Here is a 24390-nt window from a genome sequence, read left to right as displayed (position 1 = left end):
AGTGTATACATCTGGGTACGATAGAATAGAATGCAGTAGTATAGGTAAAAGGAATATGATATTCCATTACTATTTTATCATAGGTAAAAGGTATATGATATCCCATTATTATCTTATTGTAGATAAAGGGAATATGATATTCCGTTACTGTTTTATTGTAGGTAAAAGGTATATGATATCCCATTACTATCTTATTGTAGATAAAGGGAATATGATATTCCATTACTATTTTATTTCAGTTAGGTTTGGTTTAACAGGGATTTTGCTGTTTGAACTTATAATGAATCAAGACAATCTTCTATATCCAAACCTGTTACAAATTTGTCAAATTAACACCCAGGGTGCCAGGTGGTGAGCTGAGGTTTGACAACAGACCACAAGAGAAGTGAAAATAAGGAAGCTGATTACCCACAGGCTCTGGAGGGCGTCCCTAGCAGGTTTCAGGGAGCTACACGGGAGGCAGGAGGAGACAGGGTGCAGATAGAGACAGACAGGACCGGAGGCACATGTCTTTATTAGGTTATGTGAGTGGAGTGCTGGGGATTCCTGGATTAAGGCTGAGTTAGTCAATAATTCAAACCAAAAGATGGGGTTTAGTAAACCCCAAAGAAGTCTTACCATAAGGGCACATTAAGAAAAGTCATTGAGAAACAGGGAAGACTGTTAGTCCCAAAGCCTGTTGGAAGCATTCCATCAGAATGGACATTTAGTTGTGACTCCGAGGGCTGCTATCTTGGGCCTGTCCTTGTCTGAGGGCCTAGTGTCAGGAGAAGGTCACTGCAGGCTGCTTGGTCACACAAAACAGACAGCAAAGCGGCAATATCTCAGCTTAGCTAAACTCTTGAAAAAACCTGAAGATGAACAGAGTGTCTTGGTTATCAGAAAGTTCATGTTGAAGGGATTCCTAGTTCTTTCATTATCTAACAGTTCAAACAAAAAAAAAGATTAAAAGTTGTGCCTACATAACATATTTCTGAGAAATAATTTTGCTTTGATATGCTTGTGCTTTTCTTTGATTCCTTTCTCTAAATAAACTAAAAGAAATTATCTTTTAGGCATGTACCTCACCAGATTAACATTTTACTGGTACTTTTGGGTAGCCCAGTAAAGAGCTATCAATATCATTACTGAATGAGTTGCTGTGAACTTAATGTTACTTAAATATAAAATACTATTTTTAATTGTTCCTTTTATAGACCTTACTGCTCAAAATTATCCAGTAACAACTTTCTTTCCTGTACTGTAACTCGTAACAGTTGTATTTAACAAATGAGGAATAACTTAAGGCAATGTTAAGAAATCAACATTCCATTTTTGCTTTGTTTTGTTTTTTCAGTTATCTAAAGGCCTCAGGGCATGAGGTCTGAAGGTATAATATTGCAGAAAGTGGAAACTGACATTGCTATTATTTAAGCCTTTTAATATCCTCATAATAGGCATTTGTGCTTCTTAATAACACAGAAAATAGCAGTGGTGAAATTTATATTTCTGTTAGAATTTGTGTAATTATACATAAATGTAAGTGATCTTAGATTTATGTTCGCTTATATTGCATCTTAGCATCTGCTGTGAAAACTGTGCTATTTGCATGGCTACATGATAAGAGCTCAAAGGTTTGGAGCCAATCATTGTTTTAAGATGGTATTACCCATAAAGTAAAATGGATTTTCAAGTTCTTACAAGAGTATCTTTCAAGGGCAGAACCTTAGAATATGAACTTTCTCTTCCCTTCCCCCTCCTTCCTTCTTTCCTGTTTTTTTTTTTTTTTTTTTTTTTTTTTTTCATATATATTGAAGAGCACCGATCTTCAACTATAATAGACCCTGGGAACACCATCATGATAACCAAACCAAACCAAACCAAAAATATGTTCCTTCCTCTTCGGAAAGTCTCTGTATTTTGATGGATAATCACATGTAAGTTGTCCAACACAAGATAATATGACACAAGCCAAAATAGAGGCATGAACGAACTGCTGACTGGGTCCACGTGGGCAATTTTCTCTTTTACTGCAGAAACTGAGAGTGGCTTTAGAAACCTCCTCCAGTTATAAACAGTGAGGGCAATCTGACAGATCATCCTGAGGGTATCTCTTAACAGTAAGGGGAAATCTCCTAAAGTAGAAATTATCTCCTCTAAATGCCTTATATCCTCAGCTTTTCAGCCTTTAACGAAGGCACAGAGCTACAGAGATACCTCTGGAGAATTGGGGAAGGAAGGCAAAGAAGAAGTCTCTACCCACTTTAGAGGTTCAAATGTGCAAACTTTTCAGGCTCCGTAGCATTAATATGTTATATTTTATTAGTGGATTTTTAAACTGACAGTCATCAAATAATTTTCAATCCCTGTTGATCTACTGGGATTCAACTAAGTAACCTGAGTCCACCAGTCTGTCACCACATAAAGCCTATGAATGTCACACTCATTTATTTTCCTATGAGAAGTTAGTTCTCTTTTTAGAGAGATTTATTGTGAACTGACTACTATATCAACATATTGGATATTTTATTTGAAAATTTATCTTATTCTTAAGTCAAGAAAGCTGTACCTCTGCCTTCTTATAAACTCATCATTTTAACACCATTTTGTGAAAACCGTGTATTAATTATCACCTGTCTTTTTTCTTATTGCAGTTGAAGTTGCCTTATTACATATTTTCACTGCCTCCAAAATAAACATTTTATATTACTTCATGTTTGGGAGTTTCTGACTTTTTAATTATTGGCTATTTGATTTCTTAAAAATAAAAATGTAATGTAATTATAATTTCTTTTAACAAAACATTCCATGAATTACTGGCTATATAACTAAGTACTTCATTTGTCAGTACTGGTCTTTGTGCCATTTAATATCTATTTATTATCTCATTAACTTCATTTAATAAAATCCATTTGTAACCTGAATTTAATTTAATAAAGACTTTAACATAGAATGCCTGAGATGTTCTAGATATATTCTACTACTTTTGTACAGTTAGGAAAATTTCAAAAAGCTTTCACACAAAAATTCCTGAGAAACTACTTTTGCCTGAAGAGATACATCAAATATCTCTTCAGGCAAAAGTAGTTTCTCGGGAATTTTAACTCAACATTTTAAGAAGCATATAAGCAGCAAGAACAACCACAAACCCTGAGCTGTTGCATGCTAAAGGGAAATCTGCTTAATTTCAAAATGAGAATAAAAAAGAAAATCAAGTACATTTTTCTACAACTATAAAAAAAAGAGATCCATAATTGTCTTGTTTGCTTTTACTTTCAATCAGCATTTCTGGCATTGCATAGATATAATGTTTTCTTTTTTAGACTCCTTTTTATTTAAATTGGGTTTAATTAACATAAACTGTATTATTAGTTTCAGGGTAACATAATGTCTTCTTAGATTTTTATTGGCAATAGAATTCCTGTAACTTAAATTAATGGTCCATGTATATCATGATTTAAATATGTAAGTACAGTTCCACTAAATACTTATTTTTTGAGCGATTTCTTCTTGGATCTATACTGTGCTATAATAGAAAAAAATCTGGACTGACAGTTTAGCTCTCTTCTGCACACAATGACACTATATCCCCTCTGCCAGATTATGTCTTTTGTAAATACTCACATCATTCACCATCACATCCATCCTGAAAGGAAGGACCAACATGTGGAGTTCTATAATACATAATGCATGTGAGATGGAATGTGATATTTTTTCAGATGGGCCCCTGCTGTTGCCTCATGGTTATTCATTTGGGAGGTTGGAGACTCTAACACTCAGCAAGCGATTGCAAGATGATCAAAGTGTTTCCATCAGTAGAGAATTCACATGTGAAGCTAATTCTTAAATGAGCTGACAAAGAAAGTCTCACCTTACTTTATCAATCTGCTTCGATTCTCTAGAATTTCTCCCTGTCTGTACTAGATTCAATCAATCAGTAAATCGTTTTATTCTATATATGATATACCTCTGAACTTTACCATCTTAGTTCAAATCATTACCGCTTCCAACATACCAACTGATCTACCAAACCCCATGGCATGTGTAGCAAAACAATAAACATACTATAGTCTGTATCTTCTGTACTTATAGCTCATACCTGTTCCACAGCATCACCAAGTGAAACAGAACTTGCAATTTGTTATTATAGGTGAATCGTTAATTATCGCATTATCATTTTAATCGTCACCTAGCTTCTGTTCAATTTACAGCAGCCAGATTGATTCTTTTAAAACTTGAGTTATACATGTCACTGCTCTGATGAAAACCCTCCAACAGCTACGTATATCACTCAGGAGAAAAGCCAAGAAAATCCCATATTCTTGAAGGTTATTTCTTACTTCCAACCTTCATCTCTCTGGTCATGTCTTTAAACACTCTGTTCCTGAATTACTCTGCTCCAAACACACTGGCCCGCTTGCTGTTTCTCGAATACTCTGGATGTGGTGATCCCTCACAGTCTCTGTCCTTCATGCTACCTCTGCTGGAAGACTTTTCTTCAAGCTCTCTGCGTAGTTTGCTTTCTAGTTTGGGCTTTTGCTCATATTATCTTTTTCTTCCTATCAGAATCATATTTCTTCTTTCCATTATGCTGATATCTTATCTCTTTTATGTTTTCTTCTTAGAACTTATCATCCTTGAATATATTACATATGTATTTATTCTCTATCTCATTTCTTAAATATTCTTTATAATTGAATATTAGTTCTATGTGTGCCATTGTGCCATAGTATTTTAGAAAGTGCTTTCAGGTATAAAACTACTTATATTTAACCCAGTTCTGCTTCTTATTGGCTATGGGACAGGACACAGCTCTCTTAACAGGTAAGTGCATCAGTCTCCACTCTGTCAACCAGGACCTAACTCGGGGTTGTAAGGAGTTCACATGAGTTAACTGAATAGAAAAGTACCTGGTACATATAAGACACTGTGTAAGTGTTGGTTATTATTTTAAAATAGAATGAGAGAGAGAGAAAGAGAGAGTTTTTCTGCTCTAAGACGTAGAAAATTTACTGGTACATAGTTGGTGCTCAATTAATACTCTTGAATGAAACAAAAAACTCCACACATATTTACATATCATAATTGTTGTTAGCTTGGATCCTTTTATATTAACAAAATAAAATGTTATTTGCATTTGTATAATGGCAATTGATTTGTAAAATAAATATCTAAAATATAATGCTTGGAATTAATATTATGAATAGCATGACATGACAGTGAATACTTCCTCTTTTTTTTTTTAATTCATATTATTTAAGTTACTGGTCATGTAACTTCAGGAAGATATTCATATTTCATGACTACAATTTCTTCATCTTTTAAAAAGTCTCAATGTCATTTACTTCATAAGATTGCTTATGATGACCAAGTGCTATCTGTATAGTTAATAAAGCAATGTTTACAATGATAAATATTCAATACATTTTCCTCCATTCCCCTACCTTCACCTTTTTCACCCACTCTGTTTTGTCGTGTACCATGGTGAAGAGTAAGTTTTGAACCAGGGTATTTGCATTCAAAGTCCATTCTTGTAAATTGTTACCTGTGTCCCCAGATAAATTACTTAACTACTCAGAGTCACAGTTTTCTTTCATGTAAAATGAAGATAATAATGTTGTATCTGAAGCCATAAAGATGGTATGTGAATTAAATTACTTAGTAAAGGTAAAGGTCTTGGAATTGGGGTGGACTCTTTTTAAGCATTCAGTGATGTTAGTTACGACTGTTAGCAGTATTCTTAATGGTTTTCAATGTGGTTTCTCCATTACACACTAATTTAAAACAAAAACGAGATACACAATTTAATTAAAACATTACACTAGCTAGCAAATGCATATCAGTGATGAAACATGATGATCTATATCAAAGTAATAGATGAAAGAATAGCAAATAATATATATGAAGCATTGAAATTGATCTAAATTCTAGGTTTCAGTAATACTCAGATTCTTTAGGTCCATAATAGCTGTTTAGGGCACTTTATGTTCAGAAGAGAAAGTGGTAGAACTCCTTACCTGTATTATACATTTTTATTCAAGTTTCATGCTGTATTTAGTATTTACACTTAAAATTGTCTCCATTGAGATTATAAATTACACGGTTGCCTTTTCTACATTTAAGCCTTTGAGAAAAGTGCATTCTAGAAGCCTGTCCTTCAAAACAACTTTTGAAAGAAATTAATAAAAGTTATTGTTAAGAAACAATGTTTAAAATATATATTATTTAACCTACCTATATATCTGTATCTCTCCATCAAGAAGATGAATACTAAAAAAAAAAAAAAAAAAAAAAAGAAGATGAATACTTAGATGAGGACATAAGGTGTGTCTTTTGCAATGTAAGGGATATAGGGTCAAATATTTGATGATTGGAAGGATAAACTCTTGTAAACATTAACGCTGTTTATTAAGAATTTTTGGCAGGTTCTCACACAGGAAATTGGTAAAATTAAACTTGCCTACTTCTTTGAAGTAACTTGTTTTGTGCTTTGAAATGAGGGTGAGAGACATGCATTTATTTCCTGAGGGAAGCTTTCAGAACATAATCTAATTTCACCACTTTTTTTTTTTCAACTTCTGCCTAGGAAATAAGCAATGTTCCATATGATGTCTGCTTCTTCAGTATAGATCCTAGAGTGAGGAAAATGCGCAGTCGATCCACCAGCCAGTCTGTGATATACGTGTAGTGTATGAGAAAAATAAGTGTGTGTTGTTTTCAACCACTTTTTCTGGCACAACCTATTTTTTTTTTTTTAAAGATTTTATTTATTTATTTGACAGAGAGAAATCACAAGTAGGCAGAGAGGCAGGCAGAGAGAGAGAGAGAGGAGGAAGCAGGCTCCCTGCAGAGCAGAGAGCCCGATGCGGGACTCGATCCCAGGACCCTGAGATCATGACCTGAGCCGAAGGCAGCGGCTTAACCACTGAGCCACCCAGGCACCCTGGCACAACCTATTTTAAGAATGCATTTAATGAAACTTGAATTAGCATGATTAAACCTTTTCTTAAAAAGTGATAGTTTAAATGTTAAATATCATTTCATGATTTTGTCAGTTCATTACTAAAGGTCCTTTAATCATTAGAAAAACTTAGAACAAAGACAGAGAAGTTTTCTATATCATTGTCATTTTTTCCTCTTCCATTTAAACTGTATAGAAGAACTACATCAAACTTAAAAAAAAAAAATCACAGAAAAGGAAATTATCAACCAAATGAAAAAGCAACTTATGGAATGGGAGAAAATATTTGCAAACCACATGTCCACTAAGGGGTTTGTTTATAAAATAGACAAGGAACTCATACCAATCAAAGCAAAAGATCAAATAATCCAATTTTAAAATGGGCAAATGAGGTTAAAATAGTATTTTACCAAATAAAACATACACGACAGACATGAAAAGATGCTCATCATCACTGATTATCAGGAAAATGCAAGTTAAGACCACAATACAATATCACTTTGCAACTGTAGACAAAAAATATCAAGTGTTGGCCAAGATATGGAGTAAAAGGAACATCGTACACTGTTGGTAGGCTGTAAATCAGTACAGTCATTGTGGAAGACAGTATAGAGGTTCCTCAAGAAAATGAAAATAGAACTATCATAAAAAATAAAAAAATAGGGATGCCTGGGTGGCTCAGTGAGTTAAGTGCCCAACCTCAGACTAGCTGGGCATGAAGCCTGCTTAAGATTCTCTCTCTCCCTCTCCATCTGTCTCTCCCCCACACACTTGCACCCTGTCTCTCTCTCAAAAAATAAAAATAAAATAAAATAAATTAAAACATAGAACTATCATATGATCCATTTATCCAATTTTGAGATATATATCCAAAGAAACTAAAGCTGTCATCTCAAAGAAATTCCTGTAGCCCCTTTTTATTGCAACATTGTTTACAAAAGCTAAAGTATGGAAACAACCAAAGTGTCTATTAACAGTTGAACGAATAAAGAAAATATGGTGTGTATATATGTGTGTGTGGTGGGGTTGTGTGTATAAAATGGAATATGATTCAGCAACCAGAAAAAGGAACTTTTGTGATTTATAGTAATGTGGATAAAGCTGGAGGGCCTTATGCCAAGTTAAATAAGTCACAGTGAAAATGACAAAGACTGGATGATATTACTTATGAATGGAATTAAATAAAAACAAAACGAAACAAAACAAACAAACAAAAAGACTAACTCCTAGAAACAGAGTAGAAAAGTGGTTTCCAGGGGCTGGAGGGTGGGGGAAATAAGAAGAGAGGTTGGCAAAATGGTACAAAATTTCAGTTATAAGATGAATAAAGTCAGAGAATCTATTATATAACCCGATGACTATAGGTGATAACACTATATTGTATGGTTGAAATTTGATGAAAGTGTAGAACTTGAATGTCCTCACCATAGACAAATAATATGAGGTGATAAATGTGTTAATTAATTCAATGGGGGAAATTCTTTTTAACAAATAATGAGTGTGTATATCAAATCCCCACATGGCACATTTTAAATATCTTACCATTTAATTTTTCAGTGCTACCTCAATAAAGCTGAAAATGTATCATAAAAATATTTTAGTTATGATCTGAAGTTTATTTATAAGTAAGATAATATTTGTTCACTCAGAGTACTTCTTATCCATTCCAACTAAAATCTATGCAGTATATGCAAGTATGTATTCCATTAGCTAATGTAAAACCTTCCAATGGAAATTCTTAGAGGAATATTTTTCTCCTTCTTGAATTAATTAATCTTAAAATATGATTCTCTAGGTTAATACTCTTCCATGTATCTCAAAAACCAGGAACAAAATGTTCATGCCAGTTAGCAAAACTGCACCAGATATTTTGCCTGTGTGTGTATGTGTGTGTATGTGTGTGTGTATTTTCATGCCTCTGTATTTATTCATTTCTATTCAATTCAGCTTTTACTCTGTTTTCTGTCTTTATTGTTGGACACATTTCTTTTCTACACAAAGTTTACTGACAATTTTTGGTTTGTGCGTTGTAATTACTGTCCAATGAATTTCAAAGAAGTTGTTGTTTGTCCTTATCCCTTAATTTTCATTTCTTTAAGCAGGATAAGCAGTATTCTGAAGACATCTGTTCATTTCAAGGAGATCCTGACAGAGTAGCTAAAATTTAGTTCTAAAAAGTAGCAATAGTACAAAAGAGTTTAATTGTGTAATATTGCAGTATGTGTGTAGGTGGCAAATTCAAGCAAATCCTAGATTTCACTTCAATGTGAAAAGCTTTAAGTCTATCAATTCAGGGGCACCTGCATGGCTCAGTGCATTAAATTTCTGTCTTCTGCAGAGTTCATGATCTCAGGGTCCTGGGATTGAGCCCCACATCTGGCTCCCTGTGGGCTCTCTGCTCAGCAGGGAGCCTGCTTCCCTCTCTCCCTCTGCCTGCCTCTTGGCCTACTTGTGATCTCTTTTTCTCTGTCAAATAAGTAGATAAAATCTTAAAAAAAAAAACTCTATCAATTTAGAATATTGGATAAAGTAATAATGACCCAAAACTCAATCATGATCAGTTGGAATTAGAAGTAAATTTTGATTCAACTAACAAACACCATTTACCTTGTCTACTTAACATTTTAAGATTAATTTCCTCTAATGAGAAAGAAACATTAATGAAGAGAATTTCAGGATTTCAGATGTCAGAATACTTATCTCTCCCATCTGCACAATTAATTGTGATTTATAAAAGTGAATAAATTATTGTGATGATAGTTTGTCTTTTTTAAGAGGTATTAAAACTTGCTAAAAAGTAGAAGTTATTATGAATAAACTTCCTGATGAAGCTACAGAGACATGGATTTTAGTAATCAGAAAGTCTTATATATTCTGTTAATTATCATCTTTTCCTCTCTTTGTGCTCTGAGTACAACTGAAGGGCTGGAGGAGTTGATCAAGCACAGTCTTGTGGCTAATTGAGCAATACTGTCTGAATCATTTAATAGTTAATTATTTTTTTTCTTCTGTATTTGACTAAAATTGCTCCAGCTAGGGCAGTTCTCAAAGATTTATTCAAAATCAGCACTTTTCTAACATGTGAAAGTCAAATGTAATTTTTAAAAAGTAAATTAAAAACTTTGTTAAAAGCTTGCAAGAACAACCCATTTCTGCATGTAGGTTTCTTTCAGGAAAGTATAATCTTCGTTTTGAAAATTTGCAAATTCAGAGAAAAAATGCATATATCAAATTAGAAGACTTTCATTTAAATTATTCTGGTAAAGCATGTAGCTTTTCCCCAGAAATGTACTTGAGAAAGACTTTTCATACCAGATTTAAAAACTTCTGTTTTCACATGACTTTGCATTCACAGCTTTATTTTTTTATTTCAACAAAAGTGACTTTAAACATTATTACATGCAATATGGTACACTAGATATTGAAGCACAGACTAAAATAACACCAGGTCATTGTACTCAAGGACTTCAGAGATAGTTGGAACAACTAGCATGTAAACACAAGATAATATGCATTCATCAAGTGATAGTTGAGTAACAGTGAACTCTAAGGAGTTATTGATCATGAAAATTATTTGTTTTTCCAGATTAAATGGCTCTTGAAATGAAGGGTGGACAAATAATTGATACTCTAGAAAATAGTATGTGGATTTTAGGCATTCTTACAAGAGGAAGCAACATATAAAATTGTTCTGTAATTAAGTAATGGTAAGATAAAGCCATGAACAATGTTAAAACAAAGCACCATGTTTTAAAAATATAATTCATATATAAAGCTAAATTATCAATATTAAAATGAAATATAGTTATGTTCAAGTATATAAATATATATTACCCTCTCTAAAAACTGTTTTAAAAATATTGTCTACCATCTTCCGAACGAGAGCAATATTAGGAGTTATTTGGAATTTTCAAACAGATTCTTTAAGCTCCTTTGCTTATTTACAGCACTACCCAAATGAAAATTAATATCATCATTCTTCCTGTGCTTCAATCTAAGAACATTTTTATTTAGAAAACCATACACATAGAAGAAATCAGAAAAAAAAATTCTGTGAATAATGTAGCACACCCTTGGTTGTAAGTCTATTAATAAGAGAGTGGAATATGGTACAATCAGTGCACTCATTGTCATACTTTTAATATTTATTTAAATATTACATATAATAATGTTAATTAGAATTGCCTGGAGTGTTATTCTGTGCCATCCTTTATGCACTTTATTCTTCACTTCACTCTCCCAAAATAGCTGTAAGATTTAAGTGTAGCAATAAAATACACTGTGAACACAATAGTCTATATGTGTTTAGAGAACATATGGTCATGGATATGTCCTTTGCAATAGATCCTCAAGTATTGTTGTTGTTGCTGTTTTTAATAAGCCAGTGAAAGGGATCAGGGGTGGAGAAAAATTTCAGTTTGCAAGTTTGGTATGAACAAAGTCAGATGGTCATAACAATAACAAACTTAATTATTCATCTAATATATATAACATTAATTTTGATAGAACTATAACATTTTGGGATAGGATATTTAATAATGTTACCAATGAGGGGGCTTGGATAGGATATTTTTCCTTATGATATTCTGAGGTAAACATTTCCCTCTGTTGCCCATAAATCAACTTCATATACTGAAGCTCTTCTGTTACAAACTCTTTTACCTTCTGTCTATCTCATATATTTAGTCATATTTTAATTGGTAATCTTACCAGTTTGGAAAGCAGAAATTGAATATCATGGACAAAGAAGATTCAAAAATATATTTTTGAGATGTACATTTAGAGAAGCTCATAAATTAACACAATTATTGCATCATACAAAAACAAAATTTAAAAAAGCCATACAGATGCAATATTTCAAGGCTGTCAAAGCAGTAATGATTAAAAAGTCAAACAAAACACCTTGGTTACATCACCACTTCCTCATATCAGGGAGATCATATGATAGTTGTCTTTCTCTGCTTGACTTATTTCGCTAAGCATGATACGCTCTAGTTCCATGTACAGACCTGTACCCCTGGGGATAAAAATATATGTTTATAAAAATAAAAAAATTAAAACCTAAAAAAAAAAAAAACCACCTTGGTTATTTCATAATAATTTTATACTTTAATAAATTATGTTTTCTTCTTAAAATACAGGAAATAAATACATATTTTTCTCTAAATATTTTATTTTCCTTTTTAGGTGGTGCAAACATCTACTATTCACGATGTTAAACAAAAATTCCATAAAGAATGTAAGTTTTATATATAATTTAGAATTTATGTTACAGTTTTCTCAAATTACTTCAAATGTATCTGTAAGAATAAGTTCCATATTAGAATGGAAAAGTGTATGGAGACCATATTTTTATAGAAACTCAGAAATAATATGGTATATACTTCTTGACTGTGAGCATTTTCATATCTAACTATAATGTACAATACTCTTAGTTTTTCACAAAATTATTTTCTCCTTCATATTTGAACATTTTTGTTATATCAGGAAACATTCTATTTGAGAGATGTTATTGAGACCAAGTATTTTCTTATATGTAAGGAAAATATTAATAAAAAATTTTACTCCAAGTATTTATACTGGCCAAATCTCTCTTACATAGGATGCGGGACTCGATCCCAGGACTCTGAGATCATGACCTGAGCTGAAGGCAGCGGCTTAACCCACTGAGCCACCCAGGCGCCCATCGATAAAGTTTATTCTTAACTTAAACAAAGTCAAATCAAAAACAAAGTCAAATAATTGCAGGGAGACCAGAAATCAAGATCAATCAAAACACCTGAGAGAAAAAAGAATGAAGATAAAAGACAAATAAGGAGAGCTCTCCCTCTGGAAACCCAGTCCTCTGGTGACTGTGTTTCCTTCTTTACAAGATTAATAATTCCTATTATAACTGCAGGGCCTGCAAATAAACAGAATCACAGGTATCATAATACAAAATTTATTCTATGTCAGAAAGTAAAGAAGTAAGTTTATAAAAAATCTAACAATTGTAGTTACATACATAAAACTACTATTATTTGAATATATTTATGAAACTTAACATGATATTCAATGTTATCAGGTTTTAAATATCCTAAACATAAAATATTAAGGCAATCAAGACATAACTTTGTTTTGTTTCATTTTTACCATTGTAAATTATTAGTATTAGTGCCACTTTTCTGATTGCTTTTTATTATTTGGTACATACATTAAACGGAATCTCCAATTGATTGCCTGAGGGTAGGGAAATAGGGAGATGGATAAAGTAGGTAAAAGAGATTAAGAAGTACAATCCTCCATTTATGAAATAAATAACACATGGAGATGTGTTATACAGCATAGGAAATATAGTTGACATAAAAGTGGTGTATGGTGACAGATGATAACTTTACTTCTCAAGGTGATCATTACATAATATATATAGGTATTGAGTCAGTATGTTGCACACCTGAAAATAATGTATTATGTATCAGTTATATTTTAATAAAAAAAGAAATACAGTATTCAAACCATTTTCATTCATTGTATTTCAGTTCAAAAACTTACTGGTTTTTAAGTTTTACAAAGCACAAAAACATTTTTTGCTGTGTTACATTACAGAGAATTATCTGTAAGTCAATAAAATTGGAGATTCTGTTTAGCTTTACCTTTTTCTTAGTTCTATTTTCAAACTTTCTTTACTGTGATTTTCTTGCCCTGTAAAGTGACTATCTTTTCCTCTTCTTGGTTTTGTAATTTTTTAGTTCGGCTTTGTTTTAAGAGTCATCTTTTAGATTACCCTGATGATACCACAGCAGTCAGACTAGTGAAGAAATAGAATAGGAAGGAGACCACAATTACAATATTAGCTGTTAAAATAAGAGGGAAAGAACAATGGTTTCATGAGAAAGAGATTCTAATGAAACTTTAAATTATATGTGTTCACATACATGCAATTTCATCTATTTCTTTTCTTCTCCTTTGTAATCTCCAAAAAAAAAATTGTGAAATGCCTCAGCCTCAATACTCAGTCTTTCTGTACCTCCACACATGCTTTTATTCATACTTGTGATGATTGTTCTTGCTTGTATCTTGAAGCCTCTCCTAGAGACTCTCAGAGACCATCACACTCACGGCCCTATAGGACATACTCTGTTCACTCTCATTTTCTCACAAAGGTTGTGCAGAAGAATTAAATCTTGTTTGGGCTGAGCTGAAAAATTAAGAATCATGGAAATCTAGGTGGCACTCTGACTAAAACTATGTAAATATTTTATAAGATTTCAAAAGATTAAAAAATAAAAACTCTATGTTAAAAAACAAACTCAGGGCACCTGTGTGGTTCAGATGGTTAAATGTCTGCCTTCGACTCAGGTCATGATCCTGGGGTCCTAGGGCAAGTCCCACATCTGGGTCTCTGCTCAGAAAGGTCTGCTTCTCTCTCTACCCCTCCCCCCTGCTCATGATCTATCTCTGTCTAGCTCTCTCTCTGTCAAATAAATAATTAAAAAAAAAAAACTCTATTACATATTAAAGCTGAGTAGCATAACCTTATTTCATGTTACTCAAATCAACAACTATTCCATGATTTATTTATTTTAAATTTAATTTCAGTCTCTTTTTGGGGTACAATATGACTTTATTAGAACAATTGTTAATATTTTAGAACATTATAAGGACTTATAAGAAGCCACAGACAACTGTGTATGTACTAATTTAAATCTGTAATGTTATATTCCACTTTGTGGCTTTGATCAATCAACAATCAAAATGTTTTCGAGAAAAACAAGTAATTATAGTGGAAAAATTCTGCCCAAATGTTACAATTTATTTTGTTATGCTTTATCACACTCAAAAGTATTTAAGTTCTTATAGTCTAGATATCCTTAGAAGACTGATGAATACAATAACATGGTTAAAATAGAAGATATATTAATAAATAGAATTTAAAGATTTTTAAAAGCAAAGGTGTAGTGAATATATGCTTTCAGAACTCTGTCATTACTTGTCTTAGGAAGGAAGGCAAGGAATCTAAAGCAGAGATTAGAAATACCATTACTGTACAAAGTTGTATAAAGGTAGGATTTCATCTAAATAGTTTTAAAAAAACACCTTTTTTTTCAAATCTTTAAAAACCTTTACTGATTTTGTAGCTAAAAGTGATTTGCAATCACAACAAGATAAAGTGCTCTGAATACTATTATAATTTCATGCATAATCTCTAAAAGAACTAGCCATCAACTACTTATTGTGAATGATGACTTCTGTGATTGTTTGGTGAAAGTAAATACCATAGTTATAATTAAAATGAATGAGGAAAAAACTCTCTAAAGATCTGGTATACAAGAGAAGCCATTTTAGCTTTCTTTCTAGGTTAACAGAACTGTATATAAACTTCATTTAAACCAAAGGCTGATTAATGGCTTCCCTAAGCATACCTTGTACACCTGCTTATAAATGAGTAGCTTAAGGGAAAACTATCTATTCCATGGGTATCAGTAAGTGCTCCTACTGCCTCAATTCCTTAACATTAAAACTTGTGATTCCTGCCTATATGCTAATCTATAACCTTCTGAACTTTTACAAGAAGTACAAAGTATATAACCATATAAAAACTCTTCATTCTCCAGAGCACTTTCTTTCCTGTGAAGAGCATGTTTCCCTGGCAACTATCCTAACTTAGACTCAAATAAGACTCTCTCTTGAAAAAAAATTAAGTATGTATATATGTGTATATATTTATAATTTATATATATGTATATATATGTATGTGTGTGTATATGTGTGTGTATGTATATATATATATATATATATATATATTCTTCTAGTAGAATTCTTCTCCTGAAGTCAATATTGCACAATATGTTCACTAACTAGAATTTAAGTAAAAATTTATATATAAATATATATTTATATATAAATAATAAACAAATAGTAAATAATAATATATAATATATCTTATATATTCATTTATGTGTGTAAATATACATATATATGTGTGTGTATGTATATATGTACACATATAGGTACATATATGTATATATGTGTACATATATACATACACACATGTATATGTATATATGTACCTATATGTATATGTGTGCATGCATATGTATATGTATATACACACATACACACACATGCATGCACAAATACACACACACATATATATCCTTTTTTTAGTACTGTGATATATCATGTTGATTGATTTGTGAATATTGAACCAGCCATGCAGTCCAGGAATAAATCCTACTTGATCAAGGTGAATAATTCTTTTAATGTACTATTGGATATGATTTGTTAGTATCTTTTGGGAATTTTTGTGCTCTGAATACTATTATTCATCAGTGGTATTGACCTCTAATTTTCCTTTTTAGTGGTGTCTTTGTCTGGTTTTGGAATCAAGGTAATGCTGGCCTCATAGAATGAGTTTGGAAGTTTTCTTCCCATTTATATTTTGGAGAAGAGGTATTAACTCTTCTTTAAATGTCTTTAAATGTCTTGTATAATTCCCCTGTGAAGCCGTCTTGCCCAGGACTTTTGTTGGGAGATTTTTGATTACTGATTCCATTTCTTTGCTGGTTATGGGTCTATTAAGATTTTGTATTTCTTCCTGTTTCAGTTTTGGTAATTTGTATGTTTCTAGGAATTTGTCCATTTCTTCCAGATTTCCCAGTTTGTTGCCATATAATTTTTCATAATAATCTCTTATAATCATTTGTATTTCTTTGGTGTTGGTTGTGATCTCTCCTCTTCCATTTGTGATCTTATTTATTTGGGTCCTTCCTCTTTTCTTTTTGATAAATCTGGCTAGGGTTTTATCAGTTCTATTACCTGTTTTGAAGAACCAGGTCTTAGTTTCATTGATCTGTTCTACTTTTCTTTGTTTCTTATTATTTCTTTCTGCTGTAATCTTTGTTTAAAACTCTCTTATGTTTTAGAGACTTTAAAAGTTTTGTTCATTTAACATTGACAAATCCAATTTTAAAATTGGTGGGATATAAAATCTAATGAACATTTGAAGAATACTGAATGGGATTCAATCTTTATGTAATAATGAATTGCATAAGATTTGTTAAATGTTTTCAGAGTTACATCAATGTTTATATTTTCAAAGCATATATCAAAGTTTGTATATAATTGACAAGATTAACCATGTGAGATTTTGATTAATATGAGCATTTGTACCAAACACTTGATGATTAGTTTCTTTCTAGATAATTCATCAGAAATGTTTTGGATCTTTATTTGACACTAAGGTTTGAACACTTCTTCTTCTTCTTTTTTTTTTTTTTGGAAAATTGTAGGTAGTAAATGGTTTTTAGTGTTTCTAGATCATGCTTCTTCTTAAATTATCAGAAAAAAATTAGGATGCTGTGACATTTTGATTTATAGTAAGAAATGTATATTTGGTTTTCATCTCAGTTTCTGGCACAGAGCTCCTAAAAACCTTGGGATAGCTTAAGTAATGATAGCAACAAAAATTGTCTTTTGTAATGTTAATGAGACAAATTTTGGACTACACCTAAGAATGGGGGCTTGTTGCTAGGAGGTTTGGAACTTTCAGTCTCACCCCCAGGCCTCTGGGCAGGGGAAGGTCTAAAGTGTGAATCAATTGTCAATAACCGAGAGGACTGAATACAGAGAGCTTCTAGAGAACATGTGGATATTCAGGAAGTATGTTTTGTTGTTTTTTTTTTTTTTTTCGGACAAATCATTGAAGATCTGAGACATTTCTCCATCCTTGTATTCATCTCTTCCACCAGACTCTTTCTGAGTTATATCCTTTTGTAATAAACTGGTCACCTAATAAGTAAAATATTTATCTGAGTTCTGTTAGCAGCTTTCTCAAATTATTGATACCTGAAGAAGAGATCATGGGAAACTGTTTTATAAGCAGTTGGTCAGAAGAACAGGTGACAAACTGGACTTGCAACTGGCATTTTTTTTTTAAGATTTTATTTATTTATTTGACAGGGAGAGATTACAAGTAGGCAGAGAGGCAGGGAGAGAGAGAGAGGAGGAAGCAGGATCCCTGCTGAGCAGAGAACCCGATGCGGGACTCGATCCCAGGACACTGAGATCATGACCTGAGCCGAAGGCAGCGGCTTAACCCACTGAGCCACCCAGGCGCCCCTGCAACTGGCTTTTGAAGTAATAGAAAGGTAGTCCTATAGGACTGAACTCAACCTGTGGTATCTATTAGTACCTCCAGGTATACAGAGTCAGAATTTAGTTAAATTGTAGGATGCCACGGTGGTGTCCCAACCGCGGATAGTTATGGAGGAACACCCTCCCTCCCCCTGACACATGTTGAGATTGGTTGCCAAACCCAAAATAGATGTTTTAAGCCCTCCAAAATCAGAATAATACCACCATGAGATAAGTATTCCATGAATTTTTCTACTCACCAATTTTTTATGGACTGGTAACATAATCGTCAAAATTGATAAACAACCATGTTTAAGATAATTAGAGGAAACCATGAAGGGCAAGGAAAATGAAAAGAAAAGCTCTTTTCCTGTGATTTTATCTTGTTATTGTTTTCTCTTCTTTTTTCAAATTAATGTGTCTCAAGTATTAGTATCCTTGTGTTCTTCAAACATTATTCCTAAAAAACATAGCTCTCTTAGCTTTCATTGCCATCCCTGGGCTACAGAAATATATTTTTATTGAAAAATCTATTTCTAAAACCTGTAAACTTTTTCTCCACATAACTGTCCCTTGATAGTTAAAACCTCTAATTCTTCTTCAAATGTATTTCTTATTGTTAAATTGCATACTTTCTGTCAATGATTACAGCATCATTTTTTCTTTTTTTCTTTTTTTTGGACATTTGAATCACTTTAAAAATTGTTTATTAAGTTTAAAGTGTCTCTTAAAGTATCCCTTTCCCTTCCCCATGTGTGCTCATGTTTTTCTATATTATTTGGAATAATCTATCTTTAAAAGATTCACTAAATCATCAAGATATAAATGCCTTTTTGTTCTCTATGAAAATATTTGATTTTTCTTAATTATACTCTCATTTTTAATTGAAATATTATAGCCGACATCAAAGTTTAGTTGTTGCTATCAAATATTGTGCCTTATAATATCTTTGTATGTCTTATTCTAGTTCCTTTGCATTGATGTTTATAGTAAGGAAAATAAATATAGCCAACTTTTATCAAATAGTCACTCCTTGTTACTAATATTGTAAGAATATTTCTGGGCAGCAAATATTTAAAAATACAACTTTTTGATTATCTAGTAGTATTTTAGTTTTTGTTTTACGGATAAAATTCTTAGAAAGATTAAATAACCTGCCCAGGGTCACATAGCTAATAAATGGCAAAGCTGGAATTCAAACTCAGGGAATATGACTCTGTAACCTATACTCAAACCACTAATCTCCATTGTCTCTATTTTACTGAGTCATATTTTTAAGTTGTTTTTCCAGGAAGAAGTTCAGATATTACCTGTATATTTTACTTCAGAAATGTTATCCTAATTCCCCCATTTGCAAATAGAGTACTAACTTGAAAGTTAGTTTTAAGAAATTATGTAATGAATAATATTAGTATAATTCTATGCATAGTTCACATTTGGTTATAAAAATTGAAATCTCTCTAATGTCACATGGCACCATATAAGATCAGTTGTTAAATTAAAAACAATGGTTAATAAAAATGATGATTAATAATGTTAATAACAATAAGAGGAGTGAGTGCAAAGAAGGTTTGGAATTGTCAATGGAATTTTCTCCTGTAAGACTGATCTCAGCAATAGTGTGATATGTGAACTGAAGTAAAAAGTGAATAATAATCAGTTGAAGTGTATCTAGTGCGTTCTTTCAGTGTCATCAAAGAAGTTTCTGAAAGACAAACCAAGTCATTTTACCCATGGCCTATGTTTTATCTATTAGTTGGTATCACCATACAAAGTTTCAATGATGTTTATAATTTATTGGACTACTTGTCTCTGAGTTCCCCCAGAGAGCATGAGGTCAGGGGAGGATGAGGGGAGTAGGAGGAAGAAGCAAGAAAAAGCAATGGAATTAGCAACCCAATCGCAGTTTCAGACACATAAAGGGATGTATAATTTATTGTGGCAGTTGAAATGCATATAATTCTTTGCCAAAAGGCCAGGAGGACATAAACAATGATACACTTTGAAAGGTTCAAGGAAAATAACTCAAAACAAAGATAACACAGTAGAAGGATTTATGACACATAGTATAGAATGATGAGTATTCTCTAAGCAACCTGAAAGGAGCCTCCTGGACAAGGCTGTAGAATTCCCTGATCTCGCTATGAAAGGAGCTAGAAAAATGATAAATGTAGCCACGGGAAGAAGTGGCAGAATGTTTTTCTTTAAAAAGCGAACTATTAACTCTATAAGTAGTTAATATTCTTTCTAGAATAGTTTCCTCAGCAGCAGAAATTATGAGTCTCACCAAGAATTTAGATAAAGATATGGAAAAATTTGACTGGTTATTCAGTCTTGTGTTAACAGACTAGGTTACATTTTGTGAATGTTATGGGAATTAAGTGGCTAGTTCCCTTCTAGAAATCTAATCACCACAGTCCAGTAAGACCCTACACTCATGGGCAAACATCTCACTAATTTTTTTAATATTACAGTTAAATTTCAAGATTGAGATAAGTTAATAAATCCTGTTAATACTGATGTACTGAAAAAATTTAAAAAAAATACTGATGTTCTTGTCATTGAAGAAATTCTAAGGAATGTGCTACTTGACATAAAAAAAAATAGATTATATGGGTCTCCCTGAGCTAGAAATAACAAAAGAAATATATTAGTTAACCACATTCTAGATAAGTCTCATGCAAAATATTTCAGGAAAAGAGTGAATTTTTATAAATCTCATTTAACCCATTTAAAATTTAATAGGATTTTCAAAATATCTCTTCTTATTAAGCATGTTATATACATCATTTTAACAATTTTTACTCCACATATTCTTGTTTTCTTCAATAAAGAAAGAATTGATACAATTTGAAGCCAAATAATATTTGATAACTTAAAAAATAGGAAATATTTTTCAAGTTTTCACATGATTGTCTCACAAAATTATAGTTTAGGTTTTTTTGTATTTTCTTTTTTTATATAAAGATTTTATTTATTTATTTGATAGAGAGAGACACAGCGATAGAGGGAACAGAAGCAGGGGGAGTGGGGGTGGAGGAGGAAGAAGCAGGCCTCCTGCAGGACAGAAAGCCTAATATGGGGCTCCATCTCAGGATCCTGGGATCATGACCTGAGCTGAAGGCAAACACTTAACAACTGAGCCACCCAGGCACCCAGGTTTTTTGTATTTTCAATTTATCTTTAAAAAAAATCCTTTTTGGGGGGTGCCCGGGTGGCTCAGTGGGTTAAGGCCTCTGCCTTAGGCTCAGGTCATGGTCTCAGGGTCCTGAGATCAAGCCCCACATCAGGTTCTCTGCTCTGCAGGGAGCCTGCTTCCTCCCCTCCCCTTTCTCTGCCTGCCTCTCTGCCTACTTGTGATCTCTCTCTCTCTGTCAAATAAATAAATAAAATCTTAAAAAATATATATGTATTTTTTTCTTTTTGCTACTTGAGTAACAAAAATTATTTAATTCAACTTATTTCAACAAATACTCATTCAAGTTAAATTATCAAGTATTATGCTGTACTGCTATAGATGGATATTCATTGTCTAACCATCAAGACTTTGTAGCATACAGAAACACATCTGTCTATACAAGCATACACACATACACACAAATTGAATGATTTTCCAGAATTGCTTAATGTTGAATTCATTCATTAAAAAAAAATAATTAAAATTTTATTTTACATTAATGTTAGTAAATGTTACTCTGTATGGTCACAGATGCTCTCTTGATTCTTTTTTTTTTTTTAAGATATATTTATTTATCTATTTGGCAGACAGAGATCACAAGCAGGCAAAGAGGCAGGTATAGAGAGGTTGGGGAAGCAGGCTCTCCGCTGAGCAGAGAGCCTGATGTAGGGCTCGATCCCAGGACTCTTGCGATCATGACCTGAGCTGAAGGCAGAGGTTTAACCCATTGAGCCACCCAGTCACCCCTGCTCTCTTGATTCTTAAAAGGAATTGACAGGATTATCCAACTTTATTTTTCACAAGTCTATTTCAAAATAGTCAACAACTTATATATTAAGAGAGAGAAATGAAATCATAAAAAAAAAGTAATACTGGAAGAAGATTGCTTCTCTAATCTTGAAATTTTAGAGATATTGAGGATTAATTTGTTCAAAAGTGGCAAGTTGAGGTAAAAAAGGGAACTAAAAAATGTATCATCCACCAACATATTAAGAACTGCAAATGTTTTGAGATAATATTTTGAAAAGGCACTACATGTCACATTTATTTCATTACAGTGTACATAGGTACTGCAACCACAAAGTGGAATAATATATTGTTCAGAACATGGTTTCTTATGGTATCTCATTAATGCTTTCTATTGTGAAATTCAGCTAATGATATATAGAAAAATACAATATTGTTTTCTCTGTTGTCTTAACTGACTAAAAGCCTTTGTCATAAGTACTTCTCTTAACTTCCTTACTTAAGCCAAAATTGTTTTTGTGGCTTCAGTTCCAATCATAGGGTCAACCACTGGCATATATTAATGCACCAGGTGTTGAAAATAGACCTCTTCTCATTGTGACTACTTTAAAATACTGGTCAAATTTACATTGCTGTATACTTACTGTTATCAGAAACTCATAGAAGTGTCAAAAATTCAGTTTACCTATGTGATGCATTATTGTTTGCAGAATCTTAGGAGACTAAGTTGTTAGGAACAAATGCCCATTTGCCAGTCAAGTTTCATATAATACAACTATCATAACTAATATAATTCCCAAAGTGCATGAGGTATGATCTTGTTTGTAAGTTGTTTCATCTCTCATATTGGAACATTTAAATCTGTGGATTACTCTGCAACATTAGGGCTGCTTTGATTCATCTTTAACGACAGGCTGATATTCCCAAAAGCTGATATTATAAAATAATTTTGTTTTATAATCTCCAAAGTTCAAAATGGTTGAGATAGAATTATTTGAACTTGAGCAAGTGACTATATTATAGACTTGCCAAATATAGAATAAAGATATTCTATCTTTAACAAATGAGTGATTTCAAATTTATATTTGAATATGTGATTATGTGAAGAAATTTAAATTCAAAGGAAATAGATATCTGGACAGTGAAATATCTGGACTAGTTATGATACCGTATAAGGGAATATTCTCAATAATGCAAAACCAGAAAACACACAGAATACTAAAGCCACTGGTATGATGTCATTATCTTGCAAACTTTAATGAAAAGGCAATGTTCTTTTTGTTTTTTACTTTCTTTTCCTTTCTCTGTTTTTGATTTTTCTTTTTTGCTACTGTTTTTTGGTTAAATTATGAACATAAAAGATTATGGACATAAAATGTTGTGAGTAATGTAAAATAGCAAGGGACCCTATTAAGACATGTCTTAACAACATTAGTCCTCTCTTTTCTGAGACTTTGTCCCTTAAGGACATTTTCAAAAAAACTTAGAATGTGTCACATTGAAATTCTATGCAGACAATCTAAAGACAAGAAAATGACCTTTTTGAATGCTTTATTACTGATATTTCATGATTACAAGAAAATGTCTAAAATAGGTTATTCTTATATATTTTGTCATCTAGTTGATTAAAATATCTTTAATTTTTCATGTTTCATAAAAAGGTCATATTTAAAGTTACTTGGATCTTACCTCAAATCTTTTGAAAAATAAATAATCTCATTGTTAAATTCAGATGTGCTAACGTGTATCACAGTAGTTTCTATAATCCCAAAAGATATTAGTGTGCAATGTCTTCTTTTTTTTTTTTAAGATTTTATTTATATATCTAAGAGAGAGAGAGAGCATGGTTGGGAGAGAGGAAGAGGGAGAAGCAGACTTCCCGATGAGCAGGGAGCCATACCTGGAGCTTTACCCCAGGACCCTAGTTCATGATTTGAGCCAATGGCAGATGCTTAACCTCCTGAGCCACCCAAGTGGCTGCAAATGTCTCATTTTCATGTATCATTTTTTGGTTTGATATGTATGTATTTTGTTGGCAAAGCATCAGATTCAATTAATGAGATTAGTTTTGCAAGATAACCATAGCTTCACCTTATACTATAATAAAATAATGAACACACAAATAAATTTCCAAAAATACAAAAACTCACAAAGAATATTATTAATGTCTTTACTAAAAGCTAGAGATTCTTCTCTATGACTATATATACAATTTCACATATCTTACATAATGTTCTCCAATAGCTTTTCTATCAACATATTTTCTAGATATATATTGATCATCACTGGAGATATACTTTGGATGGTTGATAGACTTTTTTAGATACACATTCAAATTGTTTTATAATAAAGAAATATTATGTTTACTTACTCAACAATGTTGAACATTGAAAAATATTTATTGAACATT

General features: G+C 32.2%; 1 protein-coding gene across 2 annotated transcripts in view; it reads left to right on the top strand.

Annotated features, from left to right (window-relative positions):
* The window catches only part of TECRL (trans-2,3-enoyl-CoA reductase like), a 101227-nt gene that overhangs the window by 14383 nt on the left and 62454 nt on the right, over nucleotides 1-24390 (top strand). For both annotated transcript variants that reach the window (XM_004764297.3, XM_004764296.3), the window contains exon 2: nucleotides 12128-12179. In XM_004764297.3, the coding sequence (XP_004764354.2) occupies nucleotides 12128-12179 (52 nt within the window). The remainder of the gene's footprint in view (nucleotides 1-12127; nucleotides 12180-24390) is intronic.

The sequence above is a fragment of the Mustela putorius genome, unplaced genomic scaffold (assembly GCF_011764305.1).
Source record: "Mustela putorius furo isolate JIRA1106 unplaced genomic scaffold, ASM1176430v1.1 tig00000430_pilon_pilon_pilon, whole genome shotgun sequence".
In the NCBI taxonomy this organism is placed as follows: Eukaryota; Metazoa; Chordata; class Mammalia; order Carnivora; family Mustelidae; genus Mustela; species Mustela putorius.
The sequence above is the reverse complement of the archived record's forward strand: the minus strand, read 5'-3'. Positions and strand labels throughout refer to the sequence as shown.